The following is a 15,349-nucleotide window of genomic DNA, read 5'->3' as shown; positions in this document are numbered from 1 at the left end:
ACCCTAGAGTGTGCTTTACTTCCTGAATTTACAGACTCAGTTTTGTCCAGGTGTGCAGCTGTTGGGGGAGATTCCTTTGGATTCTCAAAGGGGCTTATGACTCTGGAAAGGTTTGAAGTAGCTGCTGTAAAAGCTGCCAGACATTGGTATGATGCTGCCGTCTCCTTGATGTTGTCCTAACACCCTGTCTCATGTCCCTGTCACAGCGCAGTGCGGAGGAGCAGTGGAAGAGTTGGAGGGGGTGATCCTGAGCCCCGGCTTCCCAGGCAACTACCCTAGCAACATGGATTGCTCCTGGAAGATAGTGCTGCCCGTGGGCTTTGGTGAGTCTCCACAGCCTCCTAGGGAAGGCGGTACCTCCAGCCCAGGCCCCTGGGTTAAAACAGTGGTCTGCAGCCATCTCAGTACAACCTCGGCCACATCTGATCAGTGCTATGCTTCTCTGGTCCCCCCTTGGTGACCTCTTGCATCCCTGAGGATGCATTAAGAATGACAGAGATGGGGGCTGGGGATGTGGCTCAAGCGGTAGCGCGCTCGCCTGGCATGCGTACGGCCTGGTTCCATCCTCAGCACCACATACAAAGAAAGATGTTGTGTCCGCCAAAAACTAAAAAATAAATATTAAAAATTATCTCTCTCTCCCTCTCTCTCTCTCACTCTCTCTTTAAAAAGAAAAAAAAAAGAATGACAGAGATGAAAGTTCAAGAGGGAAGGAATCTTAGAGGTTTCTATCATTATCATTTGAGTAGTGAACTAAAATCCAGAGATGTGGAATGAGAAGTTACCCAAGGACAGTTTAAAAAAAAGAAGAAGAAGAAATCTATTCTACCAAGACTGGGCCTCAAGTTGTGCTTTTAATTCTCCTATCTGATTTATCATCCTAATTAAATTGAGCCAAGGTCAATATGAAATCAAGTTTGCATTCTTCCTAGGCACATTCTAGCTGGCCTAGAGATTGGGAGGGCAGTAGGGGGAGGGGACATGGACTGTATGCCAGGCATGGCAGGTTGTTGGGTGTGGAGGACATTAATCTGGGTAAGAAATTTAACTGCTGGCGATTCATGCATCATGAAGAGGAATATAATTTGACCTCAAATATCCCCTGTTGAAGGGATAAAGGCCGTGCACTGACAGGAAATTGATGGGCTGTACACAGGGGTCATCTCACCCAAATCATCAATTGTTCTGCTCTTAGGAAAGAATGTCCCAAGGGAATTATTCTGGACAGGCTGGAACCTCCCAGTCTAGGAGCCTCAGAAATGAAGATTGCTCACTTTGTCTTTTATTCGGCCAGGAGTGTGTCTTCTGATTAGACAACTAGGTCTCTCTGGGCTTCTTTAAAGCCAGCTGGAAGGGAAGGGAGAGGTTGATGACTTTCCTAAGTCCAGAGTCTTCTAGGTAGCACCATCTTCTGAAGGAAACTGGGTGCAAAGTGATGACACCTTGGCAGCCTTGGGAGACCCCAGTTTTTTTAGGGGTTGAGCAAAGAGGATCTGGGAGCCCCCATAGCTCTACATTCAGGCTTGGAGCAGAGGAACATAGGCTGATAGAGGGCAGGGAGAGGGCCACATGCAGAGGCAAACGAGGTTAAACGGGTGCCTGTTCCCCGTGAGGCCTATGTTCATCCACACAGACGCTCTGTCTCTAAATCCTGGGTGCTTACCTGTAGGGAGCAAAGCTGCTTCGGGCTGGGTCACACAGACCAAGGTCCCCCCTCCCCTGCAGGTGGATAAAGAGCCTCTGCATTTATACACTGCTACCACTAGATGGCGAGCACAGCCCAGCTCTTTCCAACAGCTCCTTAAAGAGCCCTTTATGGGCACCAAGGACAGTGCTCTCCAACATGGAAAGGTGCCCAGGGGGTGGAATGGCAGACACAGGCTCCACTGACAATGGGTAGAGATGCTCATCACAAAACTGTAACTTGTAAACAGTCTACAGTTTCATTAGAAGGAGGGTGAGTTGTGTGTTTGGGTAATCATAAGATAGACTTGCTTAATATGTAGTTAAAATGAATGCATTGTATTTTTGTATATTAACATGGATTGACCTTGGAAAGCACAGTATTGAGTAATAAATAGGTTTTTAAAACTGTATGTACAACATAATATCATTTATGTAAATGTTTAAAATACAGTAAACCCACACATATATTTAAGCATCTACAGCTAAACTGGAAGGATATCTTCCAAATTCACGCTGGTGACTTCTTCTGTGGAAGAAAGGAGGGGGGATGGGACAGGGCAGGAAGTGAAGGGTCCTCAACATTATATGTCAAATCTTTATTTTATTCTTCACATAATCAGTTGCAAAAGCAATTCAATTACATAGATATGTTCATTCTAAGAAAATTAGAAAGTACAGATGAGCAAATTTGAAAAATCAGAATCAGTCTGTAATCCTATCATGCAGAGATAATCGGTAACAGCTTTAGTCCCCACCATTAAAATATAATGCTCTTGAAGACTCTCTGATCTTGTTCATCCTTTAGAATGCCAAACACAGTCCAACTGCAGGGCAGATGTTCCGAAAATATTGTGGGCAAATGAATGAATATTCTTCTAGATTTTTTCACCCAAGAAAATTAGAATTGGATTCTATATGCTAGTTTGAAATCTGATTTTCACAATTGACAATATATTGTGGGTATTTTCCTGTGCTCAGTAAAGAGAGTTCTTCAGTAACACTTTTTTTAAAAAATGGTTTTTTTAGTTGTGATAAACCTTTCTTTCTTTCTTTCTTTCTTTCTTTCTTTCTTTCTTTCTTTCTTTCTTTCTTTATATGTGGTGCTGAGAAACGAACCCAGTGCCTCACACATGCCAGTCAAGTACGCTACGGCTGAGCCAGAGCCTCAGCCCAGTAACATTTTTTTCAAAGTAATCCAATTTTGAAAACTCTTAACAGTAAACAGATATTCATGTTCCTACCTCCCATTCTCCAAAGCACATATAAATATGTAAACTAGGGATTTAATTAGATTCATTTCACCTGTCAGGTTGCTAAGAGATCTTGATTAACCCACTAAGATCCCCAAAAGTGTGAACTTCATTTGGCTTCTTAATGGAACAGACGGGACAATGTAGACTTCTAAGCCTTGTGTTTCTGAGTCATGTGAAAGGTTCTAGAAAATACTAGAAATAGAAAATACCAGTTTTAAAGGTCATGCCTTTTGAGTAATTATGGGGTTGTTATTTTTAAGTAAAGCATTTATTTTAGTGAGGCTATCTTTATATTGATATTAGACTTGTCACTCACTTAAATCAAGGAATGATCTTGAACTTTGCATTCAGGGAAGTCAGATGGACTCAGGGTGGAACTCTGAAAAGTTCGATGCCTTCACTTTGGAATGAATAACAGGTTTTTTTTGAGGGGGGGGGGGTCCAACCTAAAGGCAAGAGAAGGAACTGAACCAGCAACTCAAAAAGCACATCCTGGCTGCCATGACTGGTGGGAAGTCAGTGGTGGGGACTCCCCTGGTGGGGGCTCAGCTGGGGATGCTTTCCTGGGGGCACACTTGAAGCAGGACTGCGTGGCTGTGGCTTTATCTGCCTCTATTGTGCTCCCAGGAGCTCACATCCAGTTCCTGAACTTCTCCACGGAGCCCAACCATGACTTCATAGAAATCCGGAACGGCCCCTACGAGACCAGCCGCATGATGGGCAGGTTCAGCGGCAGCGAGCTCCCCAGCGCCCTGCTCTCCACCTCCCATGAGACCACCGTGTATTTCCACAGCGACCACTCCCAGAACCGGCCCGGATTCAAGCTGGAGTATCAGGGTAAGGTCAGGAGTGCCCTGTGAGCTCCTGTGTCCACCTTCATCTCCTGCCCCAAGCCACCCATCTTCCCAGACCTCCATATGGGGGAGAGAGAACCCCAGGAGGGGTGGGATGGGGTGGGGCAGCAAGCCTGTGCAGAGGCTCTCCTCTAGAGGCACATCCCCTGTCCCTTAGGATCTCCCCTTTGACAGCTTAAGTACTGCCACTTTCCCAGAGTGGCAGGCCCCACATGCCCTCTGAGGTTCCACAAATGTCTAGACCCAACAGCTTTCCCTGGGCAAATTCCTTTTTGAATCCCTGACCATCCAGAGAGCCACTTCCCCTCAGGCCTGAGAAGCTAAACTATAACCTCAAGGTCCTTCCCTGTAAATCAGGCCCCATAACTGCCAACAAAGCTCTTCCTATGTCAGGTTGGAGGATTCTAATAACAACCCAAGTAGCACCCCCTGGCACAATGAGATGGGTTTTCCTTTGTGAAGCCCAACCATGCTCATGGGGCTCAACTTCCTAAGGCAAAACCCTACAGCAGGCCTCACTGCTGCTGGTACACTTTTCCTGGAAAGGCCCCTTCCCAATCCAATTCAGGTTTCCCCTATGTGATGGGCTTCTGTCACTTATGGCTGTGGGGATTGTGCCCAACCTGTGCAGCTGTTGGGCACAATCCCCGTAGCCATAAGTGACAGATGGCCCATCACATAGTAGGCCCAACTTCTTGCTTGAATGCTTTCCTATTAAGACTGAATCATTTATTCTAAACTCTTCCCAGATTCTTCCACTGATTTTTTTCATATTTTTAGTATTTTTCCCAATGCCAGTACATGCTTTTTTAAAAAATGAAAACATTATAGAGGTTTTTGTGAGCACATTGTGTTAGTCAGCACAAGCTGCTATAACAAAATATCACAGACTGGGGGCACTTACAAATAGAAATTTATTTCTCACAGTTCTGGAGGGTGGAGAGGCCAAGATCAAAGTGCTGGAAAATTCTATGTTTGATGAGGGCCTGCTTTCTGGGTGGTAAGCAGTGCCTTCTAGCTGTGACCACTTGGCAGAGGGAGGAAAGGATATCTCATAGGCCTCCTTTATCAGGGCACTGATCCTATTCATGAGGGAAGACTTTCAAAGACCCCACCTCCAAATACCTTCACACTGGGAATTAAGTTTTATTGTGAATTTGGAGGTGACACAAATATTCATACTATACCACACATCATAGAGAGTCAGAATTCCCTTCAAATCCCATCCATTACTACCCTATGCGGAGATACCAGCTTTTAACAGTATAATTCATGTTTCCCTATTCTCCTTTTGTAGCTCTCTTACTACATCTTTAGTAAGATAGAATCTATTTTACTAAAATAGATTTATACTATAAATGCTGTTTTGTGAATATCTTTTTTTCAAGTTAATTTTTAATCACACAAACAATCCACCAACATAGTCACCTGGTTAGAAAAAGAATAGAGAGAAAGAGGAACATTCTGGCTGAAAGCTAACAGTCTGTCTACAGCCTCTAAACCCAGGTTTATTCTCCAGAAATAACCACCGTTCTTTTGATGTGAACTTCTCTGACATTTTTCTGAACAGGCCTATGTTACATGTGACCAGGAAGAATAAGGCATGTTCCACAAAGTTTTCAGCCATGTTTTCTTATAAAGAGCACCATGCTGTTGGTATTTTTCTGAGACATAGCTTTTCCCTTGTCAGAGGAGTACTGAACAAGGACTGGGCTTCTCATCCAGGGTTGGCCTTAAAGGGTATCCGACCAGGTGGCTGCAACTGGGTTAGTTATACAGGGAATGCTCCTCAGTGTGCACGTCTGGCTGGGGCAGGAACCCTCAGAGAGTGTGACTAGGCTTGTCACCTGTGTCAGGGCCCTTGGCGGGAGGGCCTCAGTTAAGAGCTGGGCCTCGGCAAACAGTGCTGATAGTAATAGGCTGCTGCCCTCAGGGAAGCAATGTGTGGGCTAGTCACAGAGTGTGCCCCTCAAGTGGAGAGGGCAACCTCTTCAGTGGGTCGGGATGCATTAGATGGCCATGGTGTCTCACAGTGGTCTGTCACGGGAGAGACCTGGTCCCAAGTACCAGGTCAGTGCACCTTACTGGGATAGACACAGCACCTCCCACCAATGCCTCCCCTGTGACTTATTTTGCTAGGGTGGCCATCACAGAGGACACCAAACCCAGTGGCCTGAGCCACAGCAACTTGTTGTCTGGCAACCCTGGCTCAGGGAGTCCAAGATCATGGTGTTGGCAGGGCTGGTCCCTTCCTGGGCTCTGAAGCAGGACCTGGTCCAGGTGTCTCCCTAGCTCTGGGTGGTTTGCAGCATCTTTATTTTTGGAGTTGCTTGGCTCTCTGGTCTCTGGCTTCACCTGCTCATTGTGTTCTCCAGATGTGTCTATCCCCAAGCCCCTCTCCTTTCTTGATTGACACCTAATAATCATACACATTTAGGAGGTGTGATATGGTGTTTCCATACATGTATGCATTGTGTCTGATCAAATCAGGGCTGTTAGCATATCCATCACCTTAAACAGTTATCATTTTTTTCTGCAGTTGGGGAAGACTTGGAGCAAAAGGAGCCCTTCTGCCTTTAGTGGAAATGTAAATTAGAGCCATTATGGAAAATAGTACAGAGGTTGCTGAAATTTCTGCTTTTTATAAATGCATCAGCCGTATCAAGGTTCACCCTAAAGACTAATGTAGATAAAATAGGTGAAGGTCCTTTCTCCCAATAAATTACATTCTGAGGTGTTAAGGGTTAAGATTTCATATCTGAATATGAAGGAGACACAATCTAACCCTGGAGCTCTCTCCCTGAGGCCTGTCCTCTCTGATAAATAGAACTGTGGAAACACCACCATTGTTACAGGACAGTTGCTCTGCTCTTCACCCCCCCCATGACCACAGTCCACCTACTGAGTCCATTGTGATAGGACAGTCACTCTTGCTTGGCCCGGTGTGTAAGCCCACTTGTCTTTGTAAAGATTGTCCTTAGATGGCAACCTCAGACTCTCCACTGACTCCTCCCACCCCCAGAAGAGACCTAACCACCCCCCAGGGTCCTAGCCCCTGACTCAGATGATCCCCCAACCCCAGACTTCCCCTTTCTTTGGAGAGAGTCCTGCAGAACCTGCTACAAGGAGCCCAACTGTCCCTCAAGCTTCAGGAGAACAGGCCAACACTCTGGGCCAGCATTTCCCTCTGTGACATGCCTGCTGCTTCCACTGAGCATCACACATCCGAGGCACCAACCCTCCTCTGAGGATCTTCCCTGTGGGGAGGACAGTGGGAGGGAGGGCCGGAGTTTGCATTTGGAGACTCAACACTGCACCAGGAGAGGCCAGTGATGTCCAATGGGGAGCCTCCACCTGGGACAAGACCCAGATTTCACCTTCAGGATTTGCCCAGATGTTCCCCTGAGTTACAAGTCCACTGCTTCCTCCACACCTGCCCACGTATCATGACACCTGTGGAGCCTCACGTGGCCTCAGGTCACCTGCTGCCCTGAGAATGGAGCTCAGCTTCTATTAAGGCTTTTTGATTGAGAGACCCCACCTCTCAGACTAGGTTGTCTCTGGTGCCAGAAGCCCAGGTACTTCCACTGAGGCCTTCAGTCTGTGACAGGCCCAGATAATTCTCCCGGCCTGATAAGCTGGCATTCTCGTGTACCCCTCCCTCATCCCTGTGGAGTCGTGCCTTGTAAACAAGCTCTGGACATTGCCCCCTCCCCAGGCTTTCCTTTCATGGGAAGACCCAGCTTTTTGGAAGAGCCATCTGTCCCCACTGAGGCTAGTTCTGTCAAACAGGCCCAGCTCCCTGTGGTACTTTGGCTGTCCTTGGAAGAAGTCCAACTCCTCCTTCTTCCTCCAAATGCCTTAGTTGGACACTCAGAGTTTCCAGGATGGGGCTTCCTTTTCCATCCCTCATGAGCTACTCTTACTAGGCTCCATCGGACCTAACTCACTCCTTTCACACTCCCAGGAGGATCATGCTCATCTAGAACTTTTCATAATGATTAAGACATATATCACGGTTCCAAAATGTTAGGCATCCTCGCTATTAATGTTCTAAATGGTGGCCCTTTGTTTGAAATCACGTGTGTTCTCACTGAAGTGACTCCTTTGGGACAACCCAGCTCCTGTCCCTGAGAGTCCCGCCTTGGGTAATGCAGTGAGTTCTCCTCAGAGGGTTTAGTTCTGTCCCCTAGATCCCACCTCTGCCTTGGAAGCTCCTTGCAGGGACCAGGCTCTGAGATTTTGTCTCAGCAGTTTGAAAGGAATCCAGAGAGTCTCACAGAAGTTTTTCTCCTTTTGAAAAGCTCCTTCCACCCGAACACTCCCAGAGCAACACTGGCCCCTCTCATCAAGGCTGCGGCAGCTTCTCACACTCAGCCACCCTCTTCAGGCTCCTCAGAGTCCTTGGGTCCACCGAGCTCCCACCCAGGCTTTCTGAAATGGCCCACCCCATCCCACCCAGTGGGCTGGGCACCAGGCTCCCTGCCTCCACCAAGACTTTTGTGGCCAAATCACCCAACCCCCTACCACCACCACCCCCAGTGACAGGGCCTCTTCTCCAGCCCACCCACTCCCACTAAGGACTGCTTCGTTTATAACACACCCAGTTATCTCAGTGATTTCTCAGGAAACCTGCCCAGCTCTCCCAACTGAGACTTCTCTCTACAATCTCAAGTGGAAGCACAGACCTCCGCCATGATGGCAGAATGGGTGCACGGGAAACCTCAGCTGAGAGGCCATCGTTATTTACATTGTCATTACATGCGATAAACGCATCCACTTCAGGAGCATTCTTTCTGGCTCATCTACTCCCCCTGAGAGCTTCCGCTGGGGGATCAAGCCTTCTCCTCCTTAAAATGATTTCCTTTGCAGAATGGGCCCAATTACTACCACAGAGGATAGTCTTCGTCCTGTGGACCCAATTAGTGGGAGGCTTTGCTCTGCGGTGCCCGCTGGGCATCTCCCTCAGCACCTCCCCATTTTGGATGGGCCTCAGCCTTGCCCATTAAGGCATCTTCTTTTGAGTTGGGCCCACACATTCTCATGGGGGCCGCTTTTCTGCTCTTTGGAGGGACTCGCTTGCATGACAGTCACACATTCCTACCAACCCAGCTCGTCCCTCTGCAAAGTTGCTCTCCTTGCTGCAGGTTGGCTGACTTCCACCAGATTCCTTCTGTCCTTCCTTCTTTGTCGGTTATAATCCTGCAGAGTCGACAGGTCCACTCCTGCCCTCACTGCTGCTTCCTATGTTTGTGATCTCGAACCTTGTTGCATGAGATTCACAACACGAAAGCACCTAGGCCGATGCCTGGCCCCAGATGGGTGCTCAGTGAATAGCAGCTCCACCTAGCAGTGTGTCCCTTGAGCCTCCTTTTCCCATGGGGACACTAACAATAGATAATACTTTTTCTTAATATATATATATATATATATATTTAGTTGGAGGTAGACACAATACCTTTATTTTATTTTTATGTGGTGCTGGGGATCGAACCCAGTGCTAGGTGAGCTAGCTAGGTATGCTAGGTGAGCGCTCTACCCCTGAGCTACAGCCCCAGCCCTAGATAACATTTTTTGAGCTCTTACCATGTGCCAGCGCTGTGCAAAGGCTATGCATCTGAGATTCTACTCGGTCCTCACAATAACCATTTTATAAATAGGAAAACTGAGAGAGATGAAAACTGCAGACCCTAAGCCAACATCTAGCAGGTGCCGAAGGTTCATTGGAGTCCAAGTCTCAGTGCTTCACCCTGCGCTAACCCCCTGTTGCTCCTATATTGTGATTGGAAAGAAAATACCCAGAGAGAATGAGACGACCTCTTCTGATGTTTTCCAGCCTATGAACTTCAAGAGTGCCCAGACCCAGAGCCCTTTGCCAATGGCATTGTGAGGGGAGCTGGCTACAATGTTGGACAATCAGTGACCTTCGAGTGCCTTCCAGGATATCAGCTGACTGGCCACCCTGTCCTCACATGTCAACATGGCACCAACCGGAACTGGGACCACCCCCTGCCCAGGTGTGAAGGTACGTTCCTCCCTTGTCCCTGCTGGTCCTTCCTGGGGTGACCATAGAGACGGACCCAGAGCAGCCTCACATTCCTCCTGCCTTCCATGGGTCACCGATACTCGGTGGTCCTGGCAAACTTTATTCACCCTGTTTTCATGTGGGTGTGACCCAGTCTAGCCAGGGGGAGATGTGGACCATAGCCAGGGGAAAGACATGCCCAGCCCTTGGGAAGATCCAACGAGACATTCCCAGTTGGAAGGGAAGATGCAGATGAGGATGTAGGGGCCCAGCAGTGTGCTGAGGGGTAGAGAGAGAGAGTTAACCGTGGCACCTTCCCAAAGGAAGAAGAAAATGAGACTCTTTCTAGGAACTGGCCTGCTCCCTCTCCACTTGTCCCCACACCTGCATTATTCTCTCCTTCCTCCATGTTCCTAGAGATTGATAAATTGGTCACACCAAGGACCTGGAGGTGGCACTTTCTCAGGTCTTCTTCCTTGACCAGAACCAGGATGACTGAGAGGTTGTGCAGCCTCTACTCCCTTCTGAGTTCCATTTTTTTTTAACCCATCACAATTGGTCATTCTGGACCTGCTGTCTAATCACGTGCTACGTGACCAGCTTCACTGAGGACTTTGTTCCCTTCCTACTCCTAGTTTGTCTTTTATGGCATCTTGGGAGAGAGACGAGCAGTTTTTTCTCAGCCTGCTGTCGGAGCCAGAAGCTCTTTCCTTGATCTCATCAGCAAGTCTTTTCTTGCTCTCTAACCACCTTTATGCCTGGGCCCACTTTTGTGGTCATCTCCTTTATTCCTTAAGTGTTGTTATTCTTTGGAGTTTTGTTCTAGACTGCCTTCTCTTCTTTCTCTCATTCTTTCTCATGTCCCCAAATGCCATCTATGTCTGCACCCTTCATCTCCTTATTGAGCACCATACCTGAATATCTAATTGCTTACTTATTATCTTCACTTATTATTATAATTATTATTATTATCTCCACTTATTTTAGAGACAAATAAATCCCAACATATTGGAAAGGCTTACTGACTTTCCGCCATGAAGCTGAAATCTCCATCTAGTGACAGGCACACCTGGAGTCCCTAATTTGGGCGCCTTCCCTTCTGCTTGTCTCCCATATGTGCCAAGTCCTGCTTTCTACATGCTAATTTTATTTCACACGCATCCTCCTCTATCCACCACCTCTGTCTTATCCCAGGCCACCATTAGACAGATGCACCTCCTCATTGGTCAGACTTCACGCCTCACTGAGCCAATCTGCACACAGCCTCAGCGCATTCTTCACCAGGCAGGGAGTGAGTCCCCAGGATGCTCCCCTGCTCAGAATCCAGCAAGGCATCCCTTCTTTTGGGGGTAAAGTTCACACCCTAATGTAGCACAGCCTGGCCCCTGTTTCCTTCCCATGCTGCTTCTTCCTAGGTAACCATCCTCTCTCTGATCTGATTAGCCCCAGGCACCCCTCGGGTCTGAGCCCAAAGGTGAATTCTACTGGGAACACTTCTCTCAGAAGACCAGATGACAGGTTCCCCCAAATGTCCCCATGGCATTTCACAATGATGACTTGCCCCATCCTGTGCCATCCATGCTGGTATTCTTGGCTGGGTCCAGTAGACTGTGGGTACCACAGGACAAAACTCGAGTGTTGTGTTCCCACGGTCTCCCCAGGCCTTGCCTGGCACCAAGTGGATATTGCCCATCTGGAGTAGGGATAGTGTGTCCATGTGCATGCATTTAGGATAAATTCACAGGAACCCTGCCTTCTGCAGGGGAGATTCTTCTTCCCCAGTCTGATCTGCCCTCATCTAGCTATCTGCTTGATGCTCCGTATCAGCAACAAATACTCTGGACCAACATCTCTGACAATTGAGTCCCAATACCAGGGTGGCCTCAAGCATCTTCATCCCCTGCTTAAAGCCTAGATCAGAGTGAATCTAAAATCGGACCTTACTTTTAGAGAACAGGAAGATAAGGAGACAGGGTCATATCTATGCAGTTGATCCCTCCTCGGTGGGTAAGATATTGGGCCAAAGGGTTTATTTGCTTATTTATTCATTCTCATGTTTATTCATTCACTTATTTATTTATCATGGTGCTAGGGGTCAAAGCCAGGGCCTTGCACATTCTAAGCAAGGTCTTTGCCACTGAGCTGAATCAACAGCCCTGGGCTGAATATTAGATAGGCATCATTTCACCCAGTTGCCACCATAGTTCTATGAGTGGTGTTCCTAGCCTCACTTTACTGGTGAGGAAACAGACTCCAAGAGACTAAACTACTTGTCTTGGGTTCTCTGGTCAATCAATGGCCTATCCATGACTTGAACCCAACCTCAGCCTCCCCACAAACATCCTCAACTCTAGTCCAGAAAGACCACTATAGAGAGAGCAAATCAAACAGAAAGAGAGACATTTTTATAATCTCTTAGCTCTTCCCAGAAAAAGTACTGCAGCTCTCACCCTAGCACCTGCTCCTCCCCTTTCCTAGGAAAGGAGAGGGGACAGCTTCCATGTGTCCTTTCTTCTTGGCAGGATACTGTCATGAGAAAGAGAAGGAGGCCAAGGGTAAGACCAGCCCACAGAGGCACCTTCAGTGACAATTGAGGGCCAGCAGGGTGTGAGGCTGGTGGGTAGAGTCAGCCACCCTCAGCCCAGTCTCTTCCCCACCATCCACACAATCCTCTGATGGGATCACTGGTGCTGGGAAATGGGATTAGTTAGGAAGCCCTTTGAACTTGCAGATGGGTAGGGATCTCCAAAACTCACCCATCTGTTTATGTCCCCTCCTTGGCAGTTCCCTGCGGTGGTAACATCACCTCTTCCAATGGCTCTGTGTACTCCCCGGGTTACCCCAGTCCATACTCCAGCTCCCAGGACTGTGTCTGGATGATCACTGTGCCCATTGGTCATGGTGTCCGCCTCAACCTCAGCCTGCTACAGACAGAGCCCTCCGGAGACTTCATCACCATCTGGTAGGGCCAGGCGCCATGTTGACAACCAATTAGACGGGAGCATTAGCAGGCTCTGTGGTTGAAGTTTCAGTTAGTCACTCTAATACTTCAAAGGGAGAGCAATGAGAGGAACCCAGCATGGGTTCCTCATAGGGACCAGTGAAAGTGGCAAAGGGATGTGAATGGCAGTGGGCATGGATAATGAGGCGTTCCTCAGTGTTTCCAGAATTCAAACCAACATTCTACATGTACCATAGATAAGCTACCAAGATTAATGGTAGTAGTAGAATTTTATGAAGTCCCTCTGGTCATCTCATGCTGAGCCAGTGCTGCACTAATTGAGTGTTCTATGTCCATGCTATCCAACATGGTAGCCACTAGACATGTGTGCCAATGAGTGCTTGGTCAATGTGGTAGCCACTAGACCCATGTGCTCCTGAGCATCTGGATGTAAATAGAGTGACTAGGGAGCTTATTTTAAAATTTATTTAATTTTCATGAACTTAAGTATAAATAGCCACACATGGCTAGTGGATACTAAACTGGAGAGTTCAGCATTGATTTATGAAGAGATGTATAATATAACAAGTTAATTTTAAAATGAAAATACAGGTTATTTATGAATAAATGAAGTTTCCTAGATGGTATTTTTTTCCAAACCACTGAATCTTTGAAGAAAGAGATAGTATAATTTTTAAATTCCTTTGTTTAGAGCTTAGTACCTTTTGGGGAATCATCAGGAGATAGTGGGATTCTTTTCCAAAACTCCCAGTAATTGTAAAAGATAATTGTAACCAGTCTGTCCTGAGTTAATTTCTAGCTAAATTTTCAAGCAATTGCTAAGAAAAGAGAGGAGGGACTAGATAGGTTCTGGTGAAAAAATCCTGCATCCAGAAAGGCAATGTGGTTACATCTCTTTGGGGAAAAGAAAATGGAACTGATCTGGATAACAGTATGAGGTTCTACACCAGTTCCTCAGCCCTGGCCCAGGGCTGCTCAGACTGAGGACTGCAGTTAGACTCTCAGCCCTGCTCTGTGGCACCTATGTTGCCCCTGGAGTCCATTTAAGGGATTGGGCTGGTGAAGAATCAGGTGAATAGGAATCCATGTGAGCTTCACTGATTCTATCAACTCCACTGGGAGATAGAGTTGGGAGGGTTTGGAGAGAGGTGTTTAGGACATTGGAGAAAGAGCAGTGGGTGCAAGAAGAGTCATAGTCACCTACTCCTGGTCTCTCTTAAGGCCACTGATGGCACCAGGGAGAGCAGGCAGCCAGCATGACTGGTGACATGCTAGGACCTTCTTTCCTACATGCAGGGATGGGCCTCAGCAGACATCTCCACAGCTAGGAGTCTTCACCCGGAGCTTGGCCAAGAAAACAGTGCACAGTTCAACCAACCAGGTCCTGCTCAAGTTCCACCATGATGCAGCCTTGGGTGGGATCTTTGCCATCGCCTTCTCTGGTCAGTACGAATCTTGTCCTGGTGGGAAGGGCAGGCTCTCAAGACTGGACTTGACTCCTGACTCCACCATTTGCTAGCTGTGTGACTTTGAGTGAGTGTTATGGTTTCTCTAAGTCTCAGAGTCCCCAGAGTCATGAGAGGGAAGTGGACTAGCCTGTGTGTGAGCTCCCAGCACAGGACTCCGTCAGCTGACCTGTCCATTCACCTGTGCCCAGCTTCTCCCTTAGCACCTTCTAGAAGGTAGTCCCCCTCCATAGGGATCTGAAGCTTCTGCTAACTCTCAAGGGATGCTGTGATTTCATGCACCAAGACAGTGATTTCAAGTAGGATGAGCATGAACAGTTCAGGGGGGTTTGCCCTTGCTGGAGGCTCATTCTCTTCTAGGAATCCAAAGTTAGTTCTGAACCTGGATATTTTTCATGTTGTTATAGCAGATGCTGCTTTAGAAAAAAAAAATCATAGAAAGTTCTCCATGGGCTTGAGCCGCTCTGTGGAATAATGTCCTTGTTCACAATTTACAGAGCATTACATATATTTGAATTGGAAATCAGGAAAAGTGGATTTCATTCCTGGCTCCACTGGGTGGAGGGGGTGTGTGTGACTGTGTGACCCTTCTACAGGAAAGATGTTTCTTCACTTATGCCATGCATGGTTTGGACCTTTTGGCCTCTAAGGTTATAGAGACATTTAAAGCAGATATTATCATTTCCATTTTCCAAAGGAAGAAATGAGAGCAAAGGAAGTTTCCAGAACATGCCCAGAATGTGCAGATAGAACTGGCAACAACACCCAGGTCTTTCTATTCTATAGTATCAGCTCTGGTGTGGCTGTTGGGTGTGAGTGCATTTATAGAAACTTGAACACATTCAGCCTTTAACCCATGGAAGAGGCAGCTATAGAAAACCAGAGACGAACAGAAACAATAATGTAAAGATGACGGGCAGCTCCAGCCACCATCCTAGGAGCTGTGGCCCAGAATAAGTGTGACCCAGAGACAAGACTCTGCCCTCTGGGTTGGTCTCAGTACCCACACCCCTCCTGTTGAACACACCTCTTCCCCCCAAAAAATGGGACTCACACTTTCAAGTGATTTCATTTCAACTCTGTCACTGCTCCCTAGAGAAACT

General features: G+C 47.3%; 1 protein-coding gene across 1 annotated transcript in view; it reads left to right on the top strand.

The window, feature by feature from the left end:
* The window catches only part of Csmd2 (CUB and Sushi multiple domains 2), a 539,902-nt gene that overhangs the window by 455,851 nt on the left and 68,702 nt on the right, over positions 1-15,349 (top strand). The window contains exons 40-44 of the mRNA XM_027937327.2: positions 207-323; positions 3,567-3,776; positions 9,630-9,818; positions 12,603-12,780; positions 14,077-14,222. Coding sequence (XP_027793128.2) covers positions 207-323; positions 3,567-3,776; positions 9,630-9,818; positions 12,603-12,780; positions 14,077-14,222 — 840 coding nt within the window. The remainder of the gene's footprint in view (positions 1-206; positions 324-3,566; positions 3,777-9,629; positions 9,819-12,602; positions 12,781-14,076; positions 14,223-15,349) is intronic.

The sequence above is a fragment of the Marmota flaviventris genome, chromosome 10 (genome assembly GCF_047511675.1).
Source record: "Marmota flaviventris isolate mMarFla1 chromosome 10, mMarFla1.hap1, whole genome shotgun sequence".
In the NCBI taxonomy this organism is placed as follows: domain Eukaryota; kingdom Metazoa; phylum Chordata; class Mammalia; order Rodentia; family Sciuridae; genus Marmota; species Marmota flaviventris.
The sequence above is the reverse complement of the archived record's forward strand: the minus strand, read 5'-3'. Positions and strand labels throughout refer to the sequence as shown.